Source organism: Saccopteryx leptura, chromosome 2 (genome assembly GCF_036850995.1).
Source record: "Saccopteryx leptura isolate mSacLep1 chromosome 2, mSacLep1_pri_phased_curated, whole genome shotgun sequence".
Taxonomy (NCBI): Eukaryota; Metazoa; Chordata; class Mammalia; order Chiroptera; family Emballonuridae; genus Saccopteryx; species Saccopteryx leptura.
Window position 1 is genome coordinate 185,151,156 of NC_089504.1, and position 24,290 is coordinate 185,175,445.

Below are 24,290 nucleotides of genomic sequence, written 5' to 3' on the forward strand. Positions count from 1 at the left end.
GCAACGAAGAATTGATGCTTCTCATCTCTCTCCCTTCCTGTCTGTCCCCAAAAAAACCCACCAAAACAAACAAAAAAATCACAAATATAGTACTACAACAAAGAATTGATGTTTTTCATCTTTCTCCTTCCTGTCTGTCTATCCCTATCGGACCCTCTCCCTCTCTCTGTCTCTCAAAAAAGAAAAAGATAGGCAAAATTAGAGAATATCAGAACTAGAGGGGACCAGGGTTACCAAGGTTCATGAATTTCAAGGGTGGAGACACTTGTCTCATTTCATATATTAGGACAATCATAAACAGTAAGCCATGTAAACAGTGACTGTCCACAGTTACCTAGTATTTGTGGTATAAGAGGAATTAGAATTTAAGTCTTCCAATTCTCAGGCTAATGATACTTGTTTTACCATACTTCCTTTTAAATAATTTGCTGAAATAAAATTACAGTGTATCAAAAAAGGGAAAATGTTTCTTTGCATTATAACTACCATTCTGGATAACCAAGAGTTTTCTTAATATAGTTAATTAAGAGCTTACATCAACAATCTAAAAGAAAAGAAGAAATCATCCATATGGCAGAACCTAAAAATTAATACCCTCAATCACATCACTCTTTGCCTTCACAAAGCACTCACCATGCTCTTCAAGATAGGCCTGGAGCCTGTTGATGAGATCTTGTTTTATTCCCTTGGTCTCCAAACCACGAGCTAGACATTCCTGCTTTAGTTCGGCAAGCTAAGAAAAAAAGAATAAAACTTTTCCTTAGTTAATAGAATGAACCTGGGCACGGAAGGGCAAGGATACAGCAGGCTCTTAAACAACACAAGGTTAAAGATGTTGACACCTCATGCAGTCAGATACCCACATATAATTTTTGAATCCCTCAAAACATAACTACTAATAGCCTACTGTTGACTGGAAGCTTTACTAATAACATAAAGAGTTGATGAACACACATTTTGTGTATTATTATATTCCACATTCCTATAATACAGTAAGCTAGAAAAAAGAAAATATTAAGAAAATCATAGCCTTGCCCAGGTGGCAAAGTGAATAAAAGCATTGTCCCAGCATACCACGATCACAAGTTCAATCCCATCAGGCATATACAAGAAACAATAAATTAGTGTGCAATTAAATGGAACTAAGTGGAATGGCAAGTTGATGCTTCTCTCCCTCCTTCTCTCTCCCCCCTTCCTCTTTCTCTCTCTCAAATCAATGAAAAAATTAAAAAATAAACCCACATTTACAGCATTGTATGTTTACTGAAAAAATCCAAGTATAAGTGGACCCGAACAGTCCAAACCCATATTGTTCAAGAGTCAACTGTAGCTCTCATTATTAAAAAAAAGAAAAAAAAAAGCCTGACCAGAGATGATACAATAGGTAGAGCATCAACCTGGGACACTGATCTAACTGATGCAACTGATTATTATTACAAATTTTTTAACATTTCTGAGGGAAGAAAAATGTTCTCCCCCCAAATTACTGTACCAGCTAGTTAATGAAAAGAATTAATCTTTATGTTAGGGATCTAATTACCTAAAAGCAGATTCTTCTGTTACCCCAGATCCTTTACTGAAATCTTCCATAAATATGCATTCAAGTCTGACCACTGTAAAATTAGGTAAATGTGTTAGCCATTATGTTAACAATGAATCAATTAAAAGATCTATGACAAAATTGAAAAAAATACCTAATTGCATATGTAATACTGGTGGCCAAGGCCAGGCAGGTTGACACTGGATTCAGGCAGACGGCATAAATACTGCAGAGCCAGATAGGGTTAGAACCATTCCATTTAATAAAGTCTCAAAAGGGTGAACAAGCACACAGGCAGGGGAAACTGCCTCTCAGGCAAACAAACAGCAAAATGGTTCCTCATAGTGGCGGCCAGGCAACCCACACATCTGTGCTGCCCTGAGTACAAGCACCTATAGCCTTACAGAGGCCATATTCACGTGGCACTGCCACATGCTCACGCACTAATCAGGCAAAGAGCTTACAGCCAGTAAAACCAGCGATCAAGCCTAACACAGCTGCCCCACAGCACGCCAGAGTTCTGCTGAAGATTTTTAAACTCAGTAATTAGACTAGATTCCTGACCAGGTGGTGGCACAGTGTATAGAGCGTCGGACTGGGACGCCGAGGACCCAGGTTCGAGACCCCGAGGTCGCCAGCTTGAGCACGGGCTCATCTGATTTGAGCAAAAGCTCACCAGCTTGGACCCAAGGTCGCTGGCTCAGTCTGCTGAAGGCCCACGGCCAAGGCACATATGAGAAAGCAGTCAATGAAGAACTAAGATGTTGCAATGCGCAACAAAAAACTAATGACTGATGCTTCTCATCTCTCTCCGTTCCTGTCTGTCTGTCCCTATCTATCCCTCTCTCTGACTCTGTCTCTGTAAAAAAAAAAAATAATTAGACTAGAGACACAACAGCTATGTTTGATTACTGACACAGCTAAGGTGAGGGAAGTGGAAGCTCTTCAGAGAGAGCAATGAGCCAAAAATATTCAATTTAGAAGGAATCAGATATACCCCAAAAGTACAATTATATTCAAAGCTTAAATTGTTCAAAAACCAGATGAGCAAGATCTGGCTCAATGGGACCTCAAAGGATAAAGATATCAAGATTTGAGATGATTACAAGTGCAGAAAGGGTTTACAGTAGAATTTTCTACCAAAGTAATTGTAGGCTCTGGTCAGTTTGCTCAGTGATAAGAGCATCAGCCCAGTGTGTGGAGGTACCGGGTTCGATTCCCGATCAGGGTACACAGGAGAAGCAATCATGTGCTTCTCCACCCTTCCACCTACTCTCTCTCCCCCTCTCCTGCAGCCATGGCCCAATTGGTTTGAGCGCATTGGCCCCAGGTGCTGAGGATGGCTCCGTGGAGTCCTTAGGTGCTAAAAATAGCTCAGATGTGAACATGGCCCCAGATGGGCAGACGTTAGCCCAAGATAGGGGTTGCCAGGTGAATCCCAGTCAGGGTACATGCTGGAGTCTCTCTATTTCCCTTCCTCTCACTTGGGGAAAAAAGAAGAAAAAAATGGCTAATTTAAAAAACCAAGTTACAGAACACTATATACAGGATACCAACTTCAACTTCAATGTTAATGTAAAAAATAATGCATGCATGCATGTGCATACACACCCCACTCTGGGTGATATATATACTCAGAATGTATGGACAAGAAACAGGTAAATTAACAGTGGAAGTAACTTGTTGAGGGCAAGTGTAGGAAATAAACTCTTTACCATATACCCTTTTGTACCTTTAGAATTGTGGACTTGTACATAAATGACCTCCTTCAAATTTCTGCTTAAACATCACCTTCTTGGCCCTGAACGGTTGGCTCAGTGGTAGAGCGTCGGCCTGGCGTGCAGGAGTCCTGGGTTTAATTCCTGACCAGGGCACACAGGAGAAGGGCCCATCTGCTTCTCCACCCCTCCCCCTCTCCTTCCTCTCTGTCTCTCTCTTCCCCTCCCGCAGCCAAGGCTCCACTGGAGCAAAGTTTGCCCGGGCGCTGAGGATGGCTCTGTGGCCTCTGCCTCAGGCGCTAGAATGGCTCTGGTAGCAACAGAGCAACGCCCCAAGATGGGCAGAGCATCGCTCCCTGGTGGGCGTGCCGGGTGGATCCCAGTCGGGTGCATGCAGGGGTCTGTCTGAATGCCTCCCCGTTTCCAGCTTCGGAAAAATACAAAAAAATAAATAAATAAATAAATAATAGCCTTCTCAATAAGGCCTTCCCTAGTCACCCTATAAATTATAATACCTCTTTTTCACTGTACTCCCTTATCCTGCTTTCCTATTTTTCTCTACAGACCTTATTACTATTTCACATACTATAAATTTTACTTTACTGTGACTTCCCCTAATAAAACATATAAGCTGACCCTGGCTGGATGGCTAAGCTTGTTAGAAAGCATCATCCTAGCCCTGGCCGGTTGGCTCAGCGGTAGAGCGTCGGCCTAGCGTGCGGAGGACCCAGGTTCGATTCCCGGCCAGGGCACACAGGAGAAGCGCCCATTTGCTTCTCCACCCCTCCGCCGCGCTTTCCTCTCTGTCTCTCTCTTCCCCTCCCACAGCCAAGGCTCCATTGGAGCAAAGATGATGGCCCGGGCGCTGGGGATGGCTCTGTGGCCTCTGCCCCAGGCGCTAGAGTGGCTCTGGTCGCAACATGGCGACGCCCAGGATAGGCAGAGCATCGCCCCTGGTGGGCGTGCCGGGTGGATCCCGGTCGGGCGCATGCGGGAGTCTGTCTGACTGTCTCTTCCCGTTTCCAGCTTCAGAAAAAAGAAAAAAAAAAGAAAAAAGAAAGCATCATCCTGAAGCACAGAGACTGCAGGTTCAATCCCCGGTCAGGGTACATACAGGAAAAGCTCAAAGTTCCTATGTCTTTCTGTCTACCTGTCTCTCACCATTCCTCTCTCACTAAAATCAATAAATAAAATTAAAAAAGAAAAAAAAAATATATATATGCTCCACAACAGAGAATTTTTACTGCTTTGTTCATTGCTGTATCTCCAGGCCTATGTTAGCTGGCACATAGTAGGTAGTCCATAAATATTTTTTGGCAAAGTCCCAAACCTTTATCATCAGCTCTCACCTTGAGCAGAAAACCTACATTTCCAACTGGTGACCAGACATCTCCAAGTGCATGTGTCAAAGACACCTAAGCCCCAAACTGAACTTATCTTCTCTAATACACAAAACTGGCTTCTTTTCTTCCTCCCAACCTAGACTAAAGGTATCACTATTCAAACCTTGGACTCATATTTCACTCCTCCCACATCTAACTGATCTATCTATAAATATCTAGAATTCTATATCCTAAATATCTTTTAAATTAATTCCTTCCTGCCTGACCAGGCGGTGGCGCAGTGAATAGAGCATCGGAATGGGACACAGAGGACCCAGGTTCGGAACCTTGAGGACACTGGCCTGAGTGCGAGTTCATCTGGTTTGAGCAAGGCTCACCAGCTTGAACCTAAGGTCACTGACTCAAGCAACAGGTAACTCAGCCTGCTCTGGCCCCCAGGTCAAGGCACATATGAGAAAGCAATCAATAAAAAACTAAGGTGCCGCGATGAAGAATTGATGCTTCTCATCTCTCTCCCTTCCTGTCTGTCCCTCTCTGTCTCTGTCACAAATAAATAGATAGATAAATAAAGTCCCTCCCAAGTAGTCACTGTCATATTTCAGGTGTTACTAAGATTATTCATTTGATAAACAGCTACTGAATACCCCCCTGCATGTCAAGCATTATTTTAGATACAGAGAAATAATCAAAAGCAGAAGAGAGTTCTTGTCCCCATGAAGCTTACAACCTAGTCGGGAAACAAAGCAATCAATGATCACACACATAATACTTTACTGATTAAAAAAAGAAAGTAGCCTGACCAGGCAGTGGCACAGTGGATAGAGTCAGCCTGGATGCAGAGGACCTGAGTTTGAAACTCCAAGGTCACTGTCTTGAGCACAGGCTTACCAGACGGAGCGCGGGATCGCTGGCTTGAGCATGGAATCATAGAAATAACCCCATGGTCGCTGCCTTGAGCAAGGGATCATTCACTTTGCTGCAGCCCTCCTTCCCATCAAGGAACATATGATAAAGCAATCAATGAACAATTGAGGTGCCACAACAAAGAATTGATGCTTCTCATCTCTCTCCCTTCTTGTCTGTCTGTCCCTATCTGCCCCTCTCGCAAAAAAAAAAAAAAAAAAAGAAGAAAGAAAGAAAGAAAAGTTTTATGAAAGCATTTTTTTTTTTTTTCATTTTTCTGAAGCTGGAAACAGGGAGAGACAGTCAGACAGACTCCCGCATGCGCCCGACCGGGATCCACCCGGCACGCCCACCAGGGGCGATGCTCTGCCCATCCTGGGCATCGCCATGTTGCAACCAGAGCCACTCTAGCGCCTGAGGCAGAGGCCACAGAGCCATCCCCAGCGCCTGGGCCATCTTTGTTCCAATGGAGCCTTGGCTGCGGGAGGGGAAGAGAGAGACAGAGAGGAAAGCGCGGCGGAGGGGTGGATAAGCAAATGCGCGCTTCTCCTGTGTGCCCTGGCCGGGAATCGAACCCAGGTCCTCTGCACACTAGGCCGACGCTCTACCGCTGAGCCAACCGGCCAGGGCCTGAAAGCATTTTAACAGTGCTCTTACCTCCTGGCCTGTGGTAGCACAGTGGATAGATCATCAACCTACAATGCTGAGGTCTCTGGTTTGAAACCCTGGGCTTGCCTGGTCAAGGCACACACAACATGAAATCAATGAACAACTAAAGTGAAGCAACCATGAGCTGATACTTCTTGTTCCCCCGACCTCTCTCCTCTCTTTGTAAAAATCAATAAATAAAATATTTAAAAAGTGGTCTGACCATGTGTGGACAGGGAGAACCTAATACTTAACAGTTCTTTGGGTAAATGATGTTTGACATCTGAAGAGCAACAAGTAGTTAATTAAGATGAAGATGTGGGAAATGGAGGTGGCAGGAACACTGCAGCCAAAAGTATATGTAAGAAGGCTCTAAAGCAAGGAGAAGCAGCATGCACAGCAATGAAAAACATGAACTTTGGCCCTGGCCAGTTGGCTCAGCGGTAGTGTCAGCCCGGCATGTGGAAGTCCAGGGTTCAATTCCCCGCCAGGGCACACAAGAGAAGCACCCATCTGCTTCTCCACCCTTTCCCATCTCCTTCTTCTCTCTCTCTTCTCCTCCTGCAGCCAAGGCTCCATTGGAGCAAAGTTGGCCTGGGCTCTGATGATGGCTCCATGGCCTCCACCTTAGGCGCTAGAATGGCTCCAGCCAATGGAGTGGCGCCCCAGATGGGCAGAGCTTTGCCCCCTGGTGGGCATGCCAGGTTGATCCTGGTGGGGCGCATACGGGAGTCTGACTGCTTCCCCACTTCTAACTTCCAAAAAATACAAAAAAAACAACAACAAAAAACCCACATGATTTTTGGAAACAGATTGTCTGGAGTTGATCCATCACTCAAATCCAGCTGTGGGACCTAGGGCAGGTTACTCAGTTAATCTCTCTGACTTTCCATTTTTTCCCTCATTTTAAAATAGGACAAGAGGCATTTACTTTCCAGGGTTATTGTGAGAATTAAACCAGTTAATGTATGTAAATAGCTGTGTGTGTGTGTGTGTGTGGTGTGTGTGACAGGGATACAGGGAAGGACAGACAGACAGGAAGGTAGAGAGATGAGAAGCATCAATTCTTTGTTGTGGCACCTTAGTTGTTCATTGATTAATTTCTTATGCATGCCTTGACCAGGGGACTACAGCAGAGCGAGTGACCCCTTGCTCAAGCCAGCAACCTTGGGGCTTCTAACCTGGGTCCTCTGCGTCCCAGTTCAACGCTCTACCCACTGTACCACTGCCTGGTCAGGCTGTAAATAGCTTTGATCAGTGTTTGCCACATAGTAAATGCTATACAAATATTAGCAATTAATAAACATTCATTCTGAGGAATGAAATAAAATAAAGCCACTGTGGTTAGAGTGAGAAAACAAACTGGAGAGATTGGCAGGTATAAAGTTAAAAGGTTTCAAGTAGGGAGTAAACAGTATAATAAAAATTTAATTGGAGAAATGTCTTCCTCTCCAGACCCCATCTTCCACACTACCAAAAGAACACACATCAGCTCCTTCTTTCAAATTTCCAAGGGCTTCCCACTTTCTGCCTACATGACGAACACTGACAAATTCCCAATGCTATTCACAACTTAAAAAACCCTTTTCAATTATCACTCCATTCTACCTTTATAGTCACACAATTCCCCTAGTTTCCTTTACAAACCTTCAACTGCCAACATATAGGCACTTTATATGTTTCAAAATTACATGTCTCACTATTTTTCAACACTCTGGCACTAGTACACCCTCCTCATTCTCTCCTCTCCAGTAGTCCCTTTTCTCACCATTGATTGGATATCTGGTACTACTATTGTACAATTCAAAGCATTTTCACCCACTATTCAGTTTCTATAACTGTATTAGAATGATGGCATTTCTACAGAATCTGGAGAAATCTGCAGTTGATTTGGACAAACATATCAATTCAGGTATGTACTATTTTCCCCTCCTACTTCAAAGCTTGTTCCTTTACTCCAAGATACCATTCTAAAGCCCAAAATCTCTTTATAAAATGGAAAGACTTAAAAAAAAAAAAAAAGATAAAATCCTAAGCCAATCCAAGTTGGGTTTAGTCTACCAACATCAACAATGAAACCAAACATTAACTGTCCTGTAAATCAGAATTAAAGGCATGGGTTCTTAACCAGAGCTCCATGAATTACTTAGGGCTACAAGGTAAATTTTATGAAGCCCCTCGAATTGCATGGAAATTATGCGTACATGCCTTTTTCTGGAAAGAGGATCCATACCTTTAATCAGAGTTCCAAAGATATCTGTGACCTCTAAAAGATTAAGAAGTACTCTAGAGAAAAGGTAAAGACAAGCAAATGTGATTAAAAGAGTGAATTCTTTTTTAGGTTGCCAAGAGTGCCTCGTGCTTTCTTAGACTATAATACCAGAAATCAGGTCAGAGGACATTACCCAATCAAAATAAAATTTAATGTAGTCTAAACAAATACAGCTTTTATGGGAGGAGAAACTCCATAAACCAACACAAAATTCATAAAGGCAAGTCACAAGGCTGATGCCTTACTTCAAAAGTTTCAAAAGTGGAGCTAATAAGAACTCATTTGATCTTCTACCTGTATTTCCTTCATTCATTCCTTCATGACTCCATATCTCCATTAAAAAATTCCTTTTCTGTGTATGTTTCATAACATACATAACCGTATGATAACAAGATTTATATAAGTATACATATAATAAAAGTGGCTGCCCTGCTCCAGCTCCCTATGACCTAACCTTGCCCAGAATGCTGGGGTTTGCCACTGAAGGCTGAAGGTGCCCAGGGCCGTCAGCCCCATCTATGACACTGTGGACAAGCCTAGGGTATTTCTTCCAAGAAGCAGGTAAACTGATCTAATTTGCACAAGGGCCACTTAACTATGTCTTGCCTGAATAGTCAGGTTTTTTATTCTTCCCTCGAAGATCTCTGTTGTGGGTGATGATAGTCCTATTTTCTGCTGCTTTGTTTAATATATAGTGTTTCCTTTATTCCTCCTACCTCAACACCCCACTCATATTTCAGGCTGGGACCCACACTACTAATTTAGAGCTCTCTTTCCCCCTTTTGCCAACTTCTATTATGAATCTACCTTTGCCACCCAGCTTAGTGTATCCCAAGGTTCTTCTCACCACGCCACAGTCACAGAGCTCCAGGGAAAAGCAACCTGGTCTCATCTCTCCAGGCAGAGGAGAACAGAAGCTCAATCTCCACACATGCTGCAGATGGCTTTTCCAGTCTACCTGAATCATTACCAGCTAGAAGCAGCGGTCATTGGGACTTGGACGTGAGCTGCAAAGTATAGAATTGTGACAATTCCAGTGCAGTGCAGACTTTTCCTGGATGTGGACTTTTCCTGGACTCCTGCTCCTTGTGACAGCTCCTAACAGACTGAACTGGGGTTGGGTTGCATTTGTCAGGGATTTGGCATGGTGTTGGGGCCAACTTGGTCTTGGTGAACATGTTAAGGACACTACTCTTTTATGGATTCTTGCTTAAAGGCTTTAATCATTGTAAAAAAAAAAAAATAGAAGACTAGATAAAAAAGATGTGGCACATATACACCATGGTATACTATTCAGCCATAAGAAATGATGACATTGGATCACTTACAACAAAATGGTGAGATCTTGATAACATACAGAGTGAAATAAGTAAATCAGAAAAAAACAACAACTGCAGGATTCCATACATTGGTGGGACATAAAAACGAGACTAAGAGACAAGAGTGTGGTGGTTACGGGCGGGGGGGGGGGGGGGGGGGGGGGGGTTGTACAAAGAAAACTAGATAGAAGGTGACGGAGGACAATCTCTCTTTGGGTGATGGGTATGCAACAGAATTGAATGACAAGATAACCTGGACATGTTTTCTTTGAATATATGTACCCTGATTTATTGATGTCACCCCATTAAAATAAAAATTTATTTATTAAAAAAAAAATTGGCTGCTCAATTTTTTTTCTAGGGGTAACAGGAGACTACTGATAAAATCTATGCATTTCAGTACCAACAAGGTAACAGTAACTCCAGAATAACACAAACCCACTAGTATAGTTTAGAATCCAAGAGTAAGAAATCTATCAGCTTTCAAATGTCAACTTAGAAGTGACTGAAAGAACTTCTACCTATCTCACTCTCCTTACTGTTTATGTTTGTTTTTTAGCTAAACAGGCTTTAAAGAGTCAGTTTTCAGCTTCAACCATATCAGCCTGGTTTGTTCAAAGTTCCCAGGATGATGTGTCTGAAACATTTAACTGTGAAACCACAAGTGGACAACTAATCAAGTTATCCTCATAATTCTCATAAAAGACAGAACTCTTTTCTTCCAGGAAAATAATCTAAACGTGAGAAAGCTAGCAAGATTCCCGACACAAATTAAAACAGGTGAATTAGAGTGTCACCAAGTGGTCACACCGAGAGATGCAGGGTCCATCGCGATCTGAAAGGGGACAGATAACCCAACCTTAGGAATGCTTTTTCAATATTACAGCTACAAGTGAGGCGTTTGTCGGGCGGTAGGAACCGAGTGGGGGCGGGGCAGGCTGGCCAGTGGAGAACCGCGTGCGAGAACCCGAAAACTTTTTTACATCTGCGCTACTCTAAAGGTCTCCTAAACCCCAGGATTCAATGGGGAACCCTAAATTCTGAGGCCCCCTCAGGTTTCAAACTGCCCCCCAGGGGGCGTAACCTCATTTTTAAAAAAGGATGTATTTTCTAGATCACTTTTGAGACCTAGACAGACCAAAAAAAAAAAAAAGATGCCAACATCTGCTAACAGGAATCTCAGCTTGGGACGACAGGAAAACCTCAAGCCAGGGAAGAAAAGGGGTGCTGGCTCCGGCATGGGGCAGAGAGGAGCGGACCACTGACGTAACGCAGCTTTAAAGAGAAACGCGGAGCGAACAGGTTGAAGGCACTTACACAACCCGGTGGAGAAATGACAGAAAATACAACGATGAAGAAGGGAGCCGAAAAAACAAGTACATATAAAAAAAAAAACCGTGAAGGTATGGGAAATTAGTGCAGGCGTAATGAGGAAGAAGGGAGGCACAAAAGAAAGTAACCGCTGAGGGAGCCGGTAAAAAGTGGAAAAGCCTATAAGGAGAGCACGTTGGAAAAGGCACAAACCACTCGGCAGAATTCAGTCCCCAGAAAAGTCCAAGTCAGTCCCCCCCCCCCCCGCGCCCTCCCCCGTCACGATACCTTCAGCTTATGGAGTTCCACCGTCTCCGCCGCCATCTTGCAACTCCTCCACTCTACTAGGCCCCTCCTCGCGGCCTCCGCTCCCGCCTAGGCTTAGACAACCAGGGCAGCCAATCACCGACACTCTTACTTCCACCTCATACCATATACTCTTCCCATTAGTCAATAGCTGGCGTCCCTCTTTAGGTAGCTTTCCCACCTAGAGGTGGGGCCCGGACAGGACTGACCGACCGAACGACGGAAACGGCAACCAATTGTGTGTCTCCACTACAGACAGATAGCCAATGGATGGCGGCATTGCTGATTCGTTCCACCAATAGGAAGATGCAGATAGGTGAGGGTTGCTGCTTCCTGGAGACCACAAGTGTGGAAGGAAGCGCTACGCCCCTAGCCGACCGGCTTCTGAAATTTGCAGGTAGGGGCTTGCGAGAGAGATTAGAAAGGGGTGCTGAGGAAAAATGATGGGAAGCGAAGGGGGGAGGGGGCAGTGGAACGGCGGCGAGTTAAATACCAAGAGAGAAACGCTGGGAAGAGCCGATGTACGAGAGAGGGAAGGGAGGCTGGGAGGAGTTTAGGAATTTTAGGTAGAAAGGGGCGGGCAAGAGCTGTTTCCTAACTAGACGTCATGAATTTTAGTACGTTTTTAAGGAGCCAAGTTCAGGCGATCTGAGCCGCCCCTGGATTTGAGATTAGGGCTCCATCGAGGCCCACAACTCAGGTCCCTTCCTAGCTTAATCCAAAACGCTGGGCAAATTCTTCCAATGCTCCATGCTTCAGAGAAGGAATTGGGATGCTGGCTGCTTACATGCCAAGGGAGAGACAGGACGGGCAAGCCCGAGTAAAGGTGGGGATTAGAAATATGTATCTTTAACCCCCTCACCACTCCTTATGAAACCTTGTTTCCCGTGACCCTCTTCTGGCATTCTGTAACCTCTTCGTGCTTCTTTATTAACTTATTCAGGAAAATAAAGTGAGATACTTCTGTTTCCCGTGCTCCTTGAAGCGGGTGTCCCAAACCTAAACTTACTCCTTCAAATTACAGCTGAAGTGTAAGAATCAGAGTATAAGATTACCATATGTCTCTAAAATGTAGAGAGGACTTTTCTTGCCTTTTAAGGTTGTTGTTGTTTTTTTGGGTTTTTTTTTGCCAACCCCTCAGTTTTTCCTTTGTGCATGATGGAGATGTTCTTAATAGCGTTCAGGGGAGTTCGACTATTCAGGAGACAAAGTGGGGGGAGATCAAAGAGGGGTTAAGAGTGATGGGTTGAGGTGAACTGCCTGATCCCCCACTGTGGTAGGATGAATGTGGGGGTGGCACACAGTGAAGTAAACCCCAACACCCGAGTGATGAATAGCCGGGGCATCTGGCTGGCCTACATCATCTTGGTAGGACTGCTGCATGTGGTTCTACTCAGCATCCCCTTCTTCAGCATTCCTGTTGTCTGGACCCTGACCAATGTCATCCATAACTTGGTGAGCACTAATCCATGCCTATATACCAACCCCAGGCCTTTCCCAACCAAAAACAAAATAAAATCCCTAATTATTTGGGTATATATGTTTTCCTTTCGGGAATCTTAATTCTTGGGCTAAGAGGACTACATTCTGCCCCTTCAAATTGCTTCCTTCTCTCCTCCCAGGCTATGTATGTTTTCCTACATACACTGAAAGGGACACCCTTTGAGACCCCTGACCAAGGAAAGGCTCGGCTACTGACACACTGGGAACAGATGGACTACGGGCTCCAATTTACCTCTTCCCGCAAATTCCTCAGCATCTCTCCTATTGTACTGTGAGTACAGAGGGAGATACGGGAAATGCTCCAAGAACCAGGTGCAAAGGCCCACAGGGAAGCTTTAAAAAAGCAGACTAATCACTTAGACCCTTTGATGATATGGCATACTAGATGTAAATCAAGGAGCACAGTAAAAAGTAGACAGTAGTAATCAAGCATTTGTTGCTGCCTCCTTGGTGATAGAATGGAGAAGGAACAAGAAAGCCAAGTAAAACCAAATGATTTTACACTCCCAAAAGATGTGAATAAATCAAGGCAGATGTATATCTCCGAAAACTGACTGTGGGGAGTGGAAGCAAAAAGGACTTGAACAGTCATACTAGGTGAAACTGCTTCAGCTATCATTTGCCACACGTTATTAACAATTAAAAAACCCCACAAACTTAAAATCTCCAGTTAAAGGTTATTATCTCCCCGACCCCTAGGATATTTTAAGATATCCTAGGACTACATGCAATAAAAATGGTCATTTAAAATAGAAAAGAGTCAGGCCCTGGCCGGTTGGCTCAGCGGTAGAGCGTTGGCCTGGCGTGCGGGGGACCCGGGTTCGATTCCTGGCCAGGGCACATAGGAGAAGCGCCCATTTGCTTCTCCACCCCCCCCCCCCCCTTCCTCTCTGTCTCTCTCTTCCCGTCCCGCAGCCAAGGCTCCATTGGAGCAAAGATGGCCCGGGCGCTGGGGATGGCTCCTTGGCCTCTGCCCCAGGCGCTAGAGTGGCTCTGGTAGCGGCAGAGCGACGCCCCGGAGGGGCAGAGCATCGCCCCCTGGTGGGCGTGCCGGGTGGATCCCGGTCGGGCGCATGCGGGAGTCTGTCTCTCCCCGTTTCCAGCTTCAGAAAAATAAAAAAATTAAAATAGAAAAGAGTCACTGGAAAGGTATGGATATGGATAGGGAAGGCCAGCTTCACTCAACCTATTTTTTTTCTCCACAGCTACCTCCTAGCCAGCTTCTACACTAAATATGATGCTGCTCACTTCCTCATCAACACAGCCTCCCTGCTCAGCGTACTACTGCCTAAGTTGCCCCAATTCCATGGGGTTCGTCTCTTTGGCATCAATAAATACTGAGGGATGGGGCTGGGGATGACATTGGAACAAAAGGCTGTAACATCTTTCCCTGCTCCATACTGTCTTCTATATCTTGAACTGAGAACTATACAGCCGTTCCCAAACTCCCAGAAGAGAACAGATCGGAAAATGGGGCTCCCTGGGCCTACCCTTGTTGGGAGTAGGCTTTGAATCAGGAAAGGCAGGTTAGGTAAGGGACAAATCACTCCTCCACAGGAGGAGGCCATGTTTGGGCAGCTTATTTGGTGATTAAATTTTTCCGTATCTTCCACTCCCACCACCTTCCAGCTGTTTTGCTGTGTATTTTCCTTATAATAAAGTTAATTTTTTTCAGATACAGCTACTATTTGGTCAGCAGGGAAGGGTAGGGAGATGTTCTTATAAGGCTGGGGAAGAAAGGTGGAACAGTGATATATTGCACAAAACTTCTGAAAAGGTATTTTTTATCCCTTTTCCCTCGGTTCAGTAGGAGGTACCCTTCACTCAGCTAACACTCAGAGAAAGGATTCTCAAATGAGAAAAAGAATTCCAACTAGCAGGGCAAAGAAGAAACAGAAAGGGAAGAAACAGGTTGCCGGTTATATATTTATAGAAAGATAATCCCCTGGCTTTAAATAGATATATACATACAAATATGAACAAACTTAAAAAAATACACACCTTTGATCATAAGGGGGCTTCCAGGAGCCCCTTTATCCTTCCCCTCACTCAAGGGTAGAGGGAATGAGTCTTCTTTTTAAAAATCATTAGTTTTGGCCATCCCTGCAGCAATAAGCATGAAGCTGGGCAATAACCCATAAGGTGAAAGAGGAAAAATTCAGAGCTCCCACTCTGATCTCTTCTGTGTCTCCTACAATTTGGGCTACATGCTTTCTTGTTCTGTCTTTTAACTAGTATAAAGGAGGGGGCTTCCTCCTAACACAGGTCAAGAAATGAGAGAGACTTAGAGTTTAAAAAGAGGGAGAAAAGTGTCATCTTCTATATTAGCAAAAAGACAAGAAAAAGGTATCCAGACCCCCGGGGAAACACCCAGTTCCTATCCACTATGGGAGACACTGTCCAGCCCAGGTCCAGGCCCTGGGTTCTTTGCTCTCGCTACCCCTGTTTCTTTGGTATTGTCAGAAGACAAGATCAGTTCCTAGGTGCTGGTAGAGTGGGGAGAGTGGTTCCAAGGCTTCCTACAAGTACTGAATAAACAATTTGAGCTTAAAATTTTCCCTTTTTAAAATATTTAAAAATAAACAAATCAAATTCCATCTTGTGCTGTACACAGCCCTTTTGACTCCCTGACATTGATTTGAGGAAAAGAATTGTGTCAACGTTGGAAGGGCCTTCTCACTTTCTTCCGCCTCTTCGGTTTGGCTTCTCTCTTGGGTACTGTGCTATTGGACTTGGAAGTTGTGGTGGCTTCAGGGCCAGGATGAGGAGCTGTAAAGAAGTTCCCATTGGACATCTGTCCTGGGGGTACTTGAAAGATCCAGCTCAAGAAATCCTGAAGGTCAGCAGGAGGGGCATCTGGGGTGGCTCTGAGAGGAAAACAGAGTAAGTAGGCAAGAGAGAATAAGAGTCAAATTGTTACTTTTGTTGCCTATTGACACTGAAGTTAAAGATATATTGAGTCAGTGAGCAAACTTTTTGTGTGTGTGACCTTGTCAGAGAGAGACAGTGGGACAGATAGGGACAGGAAGGGAGAGAGATGAGAAACATCAATTCTTCGTTGCAGCTCCTTAGTTGTTCATTGATTGCTTTCTCTTATGTGCCCTGACCAGGGAGCTATAGCAGACTGAGTGACCCCTTGCTCAAACCAGATGAGCCCGCGCTCAAGCTGGCAACCTCGGGGTTCGAACCTGGATCCTCTGCGTCCCAGTCCGATGCTCTATCCACTGCACTACCGCCTGATTAGGCATCAAACTTAAAGGCTGAGATGTCCTAAACACCATGTCACGTGAAATCATATTTAAGAGCTAGATTATTGAAAGAAATACCACCTACCTCTGTCGCCCACTGGTGCCTGGGATACGGGAACCAAATGAGATGTGATAGGGGACTCTGTGAGTATCTGGGGAGATTCCCACACGCTGGCATCCAGCCCACTCTGCAAACATAAGAAATGATTAGCCAATTTTATACACATGTGAGGCCATATTTCTAGAGAAAGAAGCGTACCTGTGATGTCATACACCTTCCCATCCATCAGTGCAAAGTAGGTGATCTTGAGGCCCAGCATGCTTGACTCTGCCCAAAAGTCTCCCTCTTCAGCAGGATGTAGTCTATTACACTCAGCACAGTATCTGGCACTCTTAGGTTCCCGGTCCATTTCGAACCTCCTACAACCCAAGAGGACAGTTCCCTGATTCTTTGTCAAGCCTGTGACATTGCTGTAGTCTCATCATTACTGAAAAATCTGGCTAAAAGATCTAAAATTATCTCCACTGAGTTAAATATGCGTACGCACACCCTGCTCTCAATCTACTAGATTTTTTTTTTTTTTAGCGGGGGGGGGGGGGGGGGGGGGCAGACAGGCTGGAAGGGAGAGACATGAAAAGCATCAATTCTTCATTGTGGCATCTTAGTTGTTCATTTATTGCTTTCTCATATGTGCCTTGATGGGGGGGGGGGGCTCCAGCAGAGTCACCCCTTGCTCAAGCCAGCAACCTTAGACTCAAGTCATCGACCTGGGACTTCAAGCCAACAACCTTTGGGCTCAAGCCACCAACCATGGGGTCATGTCTATGATCCCATGCTCAAGAAGGCTAGCCTGCGCTCAAACCAACAACCTTAGGGTTTCAAACCTGGGTCCTCAGCATCCCAGTCCAACGCTCTATCCACTCTGCCACCACCTGGACAGGCTCAATCTACTGTCTTAAAGCTAAAAAATACTTTTTTTTTCTTCCTAATTCAAATCCCCAATCTCTTCACCATATGACAGAAGTAGAAACCTAAGGGGTTTTTTTTACTCACCATCTGTATCCCACAACTACTAATAATACAAAGAACATCTTCAGCTGCCCAGTCCCTAAACTAGGCTGTCTCATTCCTATCTATGTCATACCTATGCTTTCCCTGGCATCGACTGCACATCATAGTATTCATTGCCTCTTTGAGGTCATCCTGCAGCTTGGACAGAAACTCATTCACTGACCGGTTCAGCTCATTCTCTGCCATTAGTTTCCTAAGAGAAGAAAGGCTTTGTAAATCACAGGATATTGAGCAAGAAACAAAAAGAAACATATGTATTGACCTCTTAAGGCCTCTGGCCTGCTAGAAAGACAAGTAACCTCAATTCTCTCCACCCACAAGTCCAGGGACCTCTGTTATTGAAGATTATTCATTTACCTCACCTGACAATTTCCCATCTCCAACTTACATCTCATATTCCTTCCGCCTTTCAGGATTGCTGACAATGTCCCAAGCTGCCCGCAAAACCTTGAAGGCCTCCTCAGCCCGGGGATGATGATTTTTGTCAGGATGAACCTACCAAGAGAAAGATTTCATCACAAATCCATTCTAACCCTCTCCCCATCTTGAGTCAAAACCTCATGTTAGCCCTGGCCAGGTAGCTCAGTTTGTTCAAGCGTCATCCCAATACACCAAGGTTGTGGTTCAACCCTCAGTCAGGGTACTTACAAGGAATAACCCTTGAATGCATAAATAAGTGGAACAACAAATTGATGTTTCTCTCTTTCTCTCAAATAATAAAAATTTTAAAAATATAAAAAAAATACCTCATGTTAAATGGTTCTCTTTCATCACCCTTTTGGAGAGTCAATATAGCTTAATAAATAATTGCTCTGGCTTTGCAGACCAATCTCCTCAAGTCCTAGCTCTGTCACTATTAGCTACATGACCTACAATATTTTATAACATGGATTGTTGGGAGTATTAAATGAGAATATATGTGAAATACATAGCACAGAATCTATTCTAAGGAGATCCACCATCCCAGTGTACCTGGGATTGTCCCAGTTTTAGCACTGAAGTTCATGTCTCAGGAAACCCCTCAATCTTAGGCAAACAGTGATGGTTGGTCACCTGACCCGGCACACGCATACTAGGCCCTCAAATTTTAACTTTATTGTAAGTTATAAAGTAAGAGTTCCAAAGGTAATCTTCCTCAAACTCATTCTTTTCTAACTAGAAAATTCTCATATCTACTCAAAACTTCCTACAATAAGCCTGATCTGTGATGACACAGTGGATGAAGCATGGACCTGGAAAGCTGACATCACAGGTTTGAGACCCTGGGCTTGCCTGATAAGGGAACATAGGAGAAACATCTACAATGAGTTGATGCTTCCCGCTCCTTCCCCATCCCTTTCTCTCTCCTCTCTTTAAGACAATAAATAAAATCTTTTAACCTGACCCATTGCTGGTGCAGTAGATAGAGCAACAACCTGGGACGCTAAGGACCCAGGTTCAAAACCCAGAGGTCTCTGGCTTTAAGCACAGGCTCACCAACTTGAGCATGGGGTCATAGACATGACCCTATGGTCACTAGCTTGAGCCCAAAGGTCGCTCGCTGCCTTGAGCCCAAGGTTGCTGGACTGAGCAAAGGGTCACTGGCTCAGCTGTAGCCCTCCCCCTCCAGTCAAGGCACTTATGAGAAAGCAATTAATGAACAACTTAAGTGCCACAACTACGAGTTGATGCTTCTAATCTCTCTTCTTTCCTGTCTCTGTCTCGCTAAAAATAAATAAAATCTTTTTAAAAATAAAAACTTCCTACAATAGTTTTCCTTTCTGTCCCAAAAATGAAATGAAATATGATACTCACAGGCTTTTCAGCCTTTTCTCCAAGACAAATAATATCCTCTTTTCCTACAGCTTCCTTATTGTTCCCATCCTCATTCCCCAGAAATACAGAGATGAAGCTAGTCTCCTGACTGATGTCAAGTTAGCAGAATGCTGTTAAATCTTGCATATCCCCAAACTTATAGAACAGCCTTTTAGTCATGGTCACTCTGGGGCCTCATAAAGGGCAGCGAGAGGTTCTGTAAAAGAAGGCCGCAGACACTCTGATCCAGAACAAAGGAGAACTTTGGGATGCGGGGCAGGTGTATTGAAGATCGAGGAACTTAACATCTCTTATCCAAGAAAGTAAGTTGAAAAAGATTTTTTTTCGTGGAAGAATGATATTCCCCAAGAGAGGATATCTGTTTAAAGACATGAAGGTGAGAAAAAGAGCTCTACTCCTAGTAACAATTTGAGTGTAAGCAGTCATTCCCCACTCTAAGAATATTCTAGGCTATCCACTAAGGGCCATGCATTTCCCACCTATCTAATTTACAGGCCTGATAAGTTACAGGGCTGGTACTATTGTGACTTGAATGGTTAATGGAAACCATGATTACCCATGCCTCTGGTGTCACACAACTGTTGAGGTAATCTGCACACTGTGATATTATACCAGTCCAGTTCCATAAATTCAGTCAAAGAGGCCTCGCCTGACCAGGCAGTGGCGCAGTGGATAGAGCGTCAGACTGGGATGCGGAGGACCCAGGTTCAAGACCTCGAGGTTGCCAGCTTGAGCATGGGCTCATCTGGTTTGAGCAAAGCTCAACAGCTTGGACCCAAGGTCACTGTCTTGAGCAAGGGGTTACTCGGTCTGCTGAAGGCCCATGGTCAAGGAACATATGAGAAGGCAATCAATGAACAACTAAAGTGTCGCAATGAAAAACTGATGATTGACGCTTCTCATCTTTCTCCGTTTCTATCTGTCTGTCCCTACCTATCCCTCTCTCTGACTCTCTGACTCTAAAAAAGAAAAAAGGCCTCCAGGGCAATTTATACACTTTACTTATATTCATAATAGTTTTACTTGTACAGAAATAGTGTTTAACAATCATATCTAAAAATAGCAACCTAATAATATCTAATAACAATCTGATTGCATGTTTCTATTAAATCATTTTCTTTTTTTTTTGTGGCAAAGGCAGAGAGAGTCAGAGAGAGGGACAGATAGGGACAGACAGACAGGAAGGGAGAGAGATGAGAAACATCAATTCTTCGTTGCGGTTCCTTAGTTGTTCATTGATTGATTGCTCATATGTGCCTTGACCAGGGGGCCACAGCAGACCGAGTGACCCCTTGCTCGAGCCAGCGACCTTGCGCTCAAGCCGGTGAGCCTTGCTCAAACCAGATGAGCCCACGCTCAAGCTGGTGACCTTTGGGTCTCAAACCTGGGTCCTCTGCATCCCAGTCCGACGCTTTATCCACTATGCCACCACCTGGTCAGGCTCAAGCATTTTCCTCAAGCATGTAGTATGTCACAACTCCAACCTGTAACTCCCTTTTATAAACAAAAGCAAGCATATTTTCATGTATGATATACATGTGTACATGTCTCTCTATGATTTATGTTCCATTTTCCTTCCCTCTCCCACTCTGGGTTGCTGGTCTTGAAACAGCTTTTTTTTTTTTCACCTGGTTCTGGAATAATGACTCACATGCACTCCCTGAAATATTTCACACTAGATACACACTTGCCTTTCTGGGACAGACTGTTGGGTTTCTTTGTGTTCAAAACAAATGATTCTGGGAGAGGAACTGACAAGCTTTCTGACAGGCCTCTTTTCCACACTAGTCAGAGGGACTTCATCTGGATTATTTCAGTGTGAGCGAGTCTAACACTGCCTGATATATCAGGTTCATTTGTTTTCATTAAGAAAAAGAAAAGAAAAAAAAAAGACAAAAGAATCTCATGACAAAAAACTTAAAATGTAGGGAAAGTAAGATCCCATAGTAGAGGGGAGGAGTCTTTATGACTTTTCTAAGAATTAAAGTTACTCTTCAGCTTAAAGTTGACTTTCTTCTCTGCCTTCCTATTATTCTACTCTCCCTAAAATTAGAAAAAAAAAAATAGGGGAACAAAAGAAAGACAGGAAACCAAGGGGAAGGATACTCACCATCACTGCCAACTGTCTATAGGCCTTCTTCAGTTCAACATCTGATGCTGTGGGTTCAACTCCCAACACATGGAAAGGGTTTAGTTCATCTTCAGGAACCCCAGCCATGGTCAAGAGTCGAGCCATTTCCTCCTCAGGCTGGCAGTAGCGACCACTAGCTACAGGTGCACTCCCCTGCCTGTTAGTTCTCTGTTTGATCCGAGGCAACTCCAGCCAGCCCCACTGAACCATTCTTACCAACTGCTGCCAGGGCCTGCTATCTCTCAGCAGAATCAGACAACGTTGCAAGGTGGGAGAATCCAGCCAAGAGAAGAGCCAGGTGGCTTTCCCTCTCCAGCCTAACCAGTTGCCTAGTCCCACGAGAAACTGCCAGCCCAACTGCAGACAGCCCAACAAGAGGGCCAGAGCCAGGAGCAGCAAAGCACCCAATAACCTAAGAAAACGGGTGAACAACCCTGCCCCAAAGCAAAATCCCTGGCTCAGAAACTGGAACATCACCTGGGCCCAGCAGCCCAGCCGCCCTGCCCAGACTCCCGCCCAGACTCGAAAAAGGTCCAAATCACTGCCTTTCAGCTGCCTGCATGCATAGATGAGATGGCCACAAATTTCCACATACTCTCCTACCAATACAAGCAGTTCGATCAGCCACCAGAAGCCTGCCTGACCAAGCTGACACAGTTCTTCTGCTCCCCAAAATCCCAGGCCTCTGCGCTTATCTGCTTGACTTCGTTTCCGGCCCAGCCTATGTCGACCAGGGGACCTGGGATCTCTGCGTCCACCTTCCCGAGTATCCTCCTTGGCTGGAACACGGTGCCTCTGTCTCCGGTTTAGAAGTTTCTTTCCACTGGGCACACGTGAAAAATCACTGGGGAACTTGGGCTCCTCCTCATCTTCTCCAACAGCTAAAGAGGTACAATGGTGGCAAAAGTTGCTAGAAGAGCTACCTCCTTCCCCAGAGTCAGGCCCTTTAAGGATTCCAGGGGTTCCTTGGCAGTTGCAAGTAGATGGAATGGAAAGAAAAGAAGTGTTCCCATTCTCCTGGTGCCCAGCCTCACTCTCTCTTGAGAGTTCCTGATGCACTCCTGACTCTTCTTCTGAAGAGACCTCACTCTGATCAGAGTCCTCTCCATCTCTAGGGGGTCCTGGACCCCTTGGGGGGCCATGACTTGGATCCGACCAGTGGGCTGGATTAGGGAGCTGTGTATACTTAGAACTAGAGTGCTCTGTGAAGCAGCGGGTACCAGTAAAAGCAGGGCTCGATGAGTCCCTGAGTCCTGAGAATGAAAGTATTTCAGGGTCCACAGAGGATCGTAAAGCCCCGAGGGAGGCATTACCACTGTGGTGGGCTTCACACAACCTTCTTTCTCCGGGGTTCTTCTGGGCCATGACCCCGGGGCTTCCTGAATATTTTAGGTCACAGCCATCATGATAAAATCTGATGTTTGTTACAAAGGTATCAAGGTGGGGATAATCAAGGATAGGACCAAGAAAAGGGTTAAATAATCTTAAATAGGGGATATATTTAATGCATCCACCTCCCTTGTTTTCCCAAGTTCTTTCGGGGCATTGATTACCCCTAATAATAAGCCAATACTACGTTAACCACAACACTGCTCCCTGCCCCCTCTTCCAAATCCACTTAAGTTTTTCTTCTCTCCCCTGAAAGATACAGTCCTGAATCCGGGAAAGAGGGGAGGTACCGCAAAGGGTGTGGTCCTGGAGGTCACTCTGGGAAAAAGATAAAAACGGTCGGAAAGGAGGGGCGTAGGCTGTCTGAAAAGGGTGAGGACCATGAGGCCCTTAAAGAAAACCTGGAGGCGGAGCTTGGGGTTGCCTCTGAGACGATCAACTAGGGAACCCTCCGGCTGGGTAGATGGGGCGAAGGTAACGTACCGAAGAGCGGCGACAACTCCTCCCCCTAGAGCAGCTGGCCCAGAGCCAGGGGGAGCTCGGAGAGCAGCTTCCCCGACTCCGCCTCCTGCTCACGCTCTAATTCCGCCTTCCGGCACCGCCGCAGCCGCCGACCTGCGCCTACTTCCACTTCTGGGGTCACCAGGGAAGAGACAGGAAAGAAAATAAAAAGCGGTTGGCGGAGGCCCTCGCGGAGTCAAATCGGAGGCGGTGTTGGAGAGCACCGGACCCGCCCCTTAAAGGGCCTTCTGCTGTGCGAGCTTCCGCGTGCTGAAGTGGAAACCCCTCAAGTTGCCCTGCTGGAAGCGAAGCAAGTGGGTGCTGAAGCAGTGCCTGCCGCCTGGGGCAGAGTCTCATCTCAGGGTTCCTCTGGCTGGATTCTTGGGCTTTGCCGAGACCGGGACCACCAAGCCACAGTCTTTCCTTGCAGACAAAAACTAGGGATCGTAGAGGGGCCACCTCCCTGATCCCTTCCCTGCTGGCTGTAGCGAGGACAGAGGCCCTTTTGTATCATATCCTCTCCTTGGATCGAAGAGAGGACACCCCGAGCCAGCCCCCGCTCCGGTCCCGCTAGCGCTGCTCCTTCTTTCCCAAGAACCCTCGGCCTCCGCAGCTCTTGACCCAACTGGCTGGCAAAACTGCCCCGTATAACTGCGGCTCCCGCGGCCCGGATCCGCCTCTCTGAGTGCAGCTCCCAAGCCTCGTCACCAAGCGGGGCCTGGGGAATGGGAGCGTAGCTCCCGCAGGACTCGGGACTTCAACTAAGTGCCAAAAGACGTTGCACTCATCTGCATGCTACTTTACATCTCATTTGCATACCAAGCAGTTCGGTTGACGTCGACAAGCGCCCCCTCCCCCACGCAGCCCCGGCTTGGGTACCCTCCTCTGTACATGCCTCTCTCGTTAGTCCCCCTTCCAGACTCGGTCTTATTCCTCAAGTTTGTCCACCCATTAACCCCTCTCCGGCGCCCCCCGAGCAGCAAGAGCCCCTTCCCCGAATCCCCAATCCCGACCACCAGGCTCTACAGAAGACAATACTCCAATTCTCTGGGAAGTGGAAGAAACCAAGCCGGAGCTAGGGGGGCGGCTGAGACCCTAGTTGGGGTTTTGAGAAATTTCAGTTATCGAGTCACTGCCTAAGTATTCAGAGATCTTTTCCCAAACCTATTGTGCTCCCAGGACTCTTCCTTACGGTAGTTGGGGGTGATCTCTGGTCCCAGCTCCAGCAGTAGGCAAACTGGGTTCCCCACACACAAGGGAAAGAGTTGGAA

General features: G+C 45.5%; 3 protein-coding genes across 5 annotated transcripts in view; 1 reads left to right on the forward strand and 2 right to left on the reverse strand.

The window, feature by feature from the left end:
• SARNP (SAP domain containing ribonucleoprotein) overlaps window positions 1-11,482 on the reverse strand; it is a 64,119-nt gene extending 52,637 nt beyond the window's left edge. For both annotated transcript variants that reach the window (XM_066365870.1, XM_066365871.1), the window contains exons 1-2: window positions 11,343-11,482; window positions 634-733 (exon numbers count right to left, since the gene is read on the reverse strand). In XM_066365870.1, the coding sequence (XP_066221967.1) occupies window positions 634-733; window positions 11,343-11,378 (136 nt within the window). In that variant the 5' untranslated portion in view covers window positions 11,379-11,482. The remainder of the gene's footprint in view (window positions 1-633; window positions 734-11,342) is intronic.
• Window positions 11,483-11,691: 209 nt separating this feature from the next.
• Window positions 11,692-14,539, forward strand: ORMDL2 (ORMDL sphingolipid biosynthesis regulator 2). Of its 2 annotated transcripts, XM_066369712.1 has the most exons (5): window positions 11,707-11,757; window positions 12,304-12,391; window positions 12,641-12,815; window positions 12,983-13,134; window positions 14,069-14,539. In XM_066369712.1, the coding sequence occupies exons 3-5, from the start codon at window positions 12,642-12,644 to the stop codon at window positions 14,202-14,204; spliced, it is 462 nt and encodes a 153-aa protein (XP_066225809.1). In that variant the 5' UTR covers window positions 11,707-11,757; window positions 12,304-12,391; window position 12,641; the 3' UTR covers window positions 14,205-14,539. The 2 variants fall into 2 exon arrangements, with proteins under 2 accessions (XP_066225810.1, XP_066225809.1); XM_066369713.1 differs by lacking the exon at window positions 12,304-12,391 and having other exon boundaries at window positions 11,692-11,757.
• A 232-nt stretch (window positions 14,540-14,771) lies between these two features.
• Window positions 14,772-24,123, reverse strand: DNAJC14 (DnaJ heat shock protein family (Hsp40) member C14). Its single transcript, XM_066369711.1, has 6 exons — window positions 21,109-24,123; window positions 17,572-17,678; window positions 17,257-17,376; window positions 16,371-16,531; window positions 16,197-16,299; window positions 14,772-15,730 (listed from the first exon to the last, which is right to left on the reverse strand). The coding sequence occupies exons 1-6, from the start codon at window positions 22,492-22,494 to the stop codon at window positions 15,520-15,522; spliced, it is 2,088 nt and encodes a 695-aa protein (XP_066225808.1). The 5' UTR covers window positions 22,495-24,123; the 3' UTR covers window positions 14,772-15,519.
• Between the last annotated feature and the right edge of the window lie 167 nt (window positions 24,124-24,290).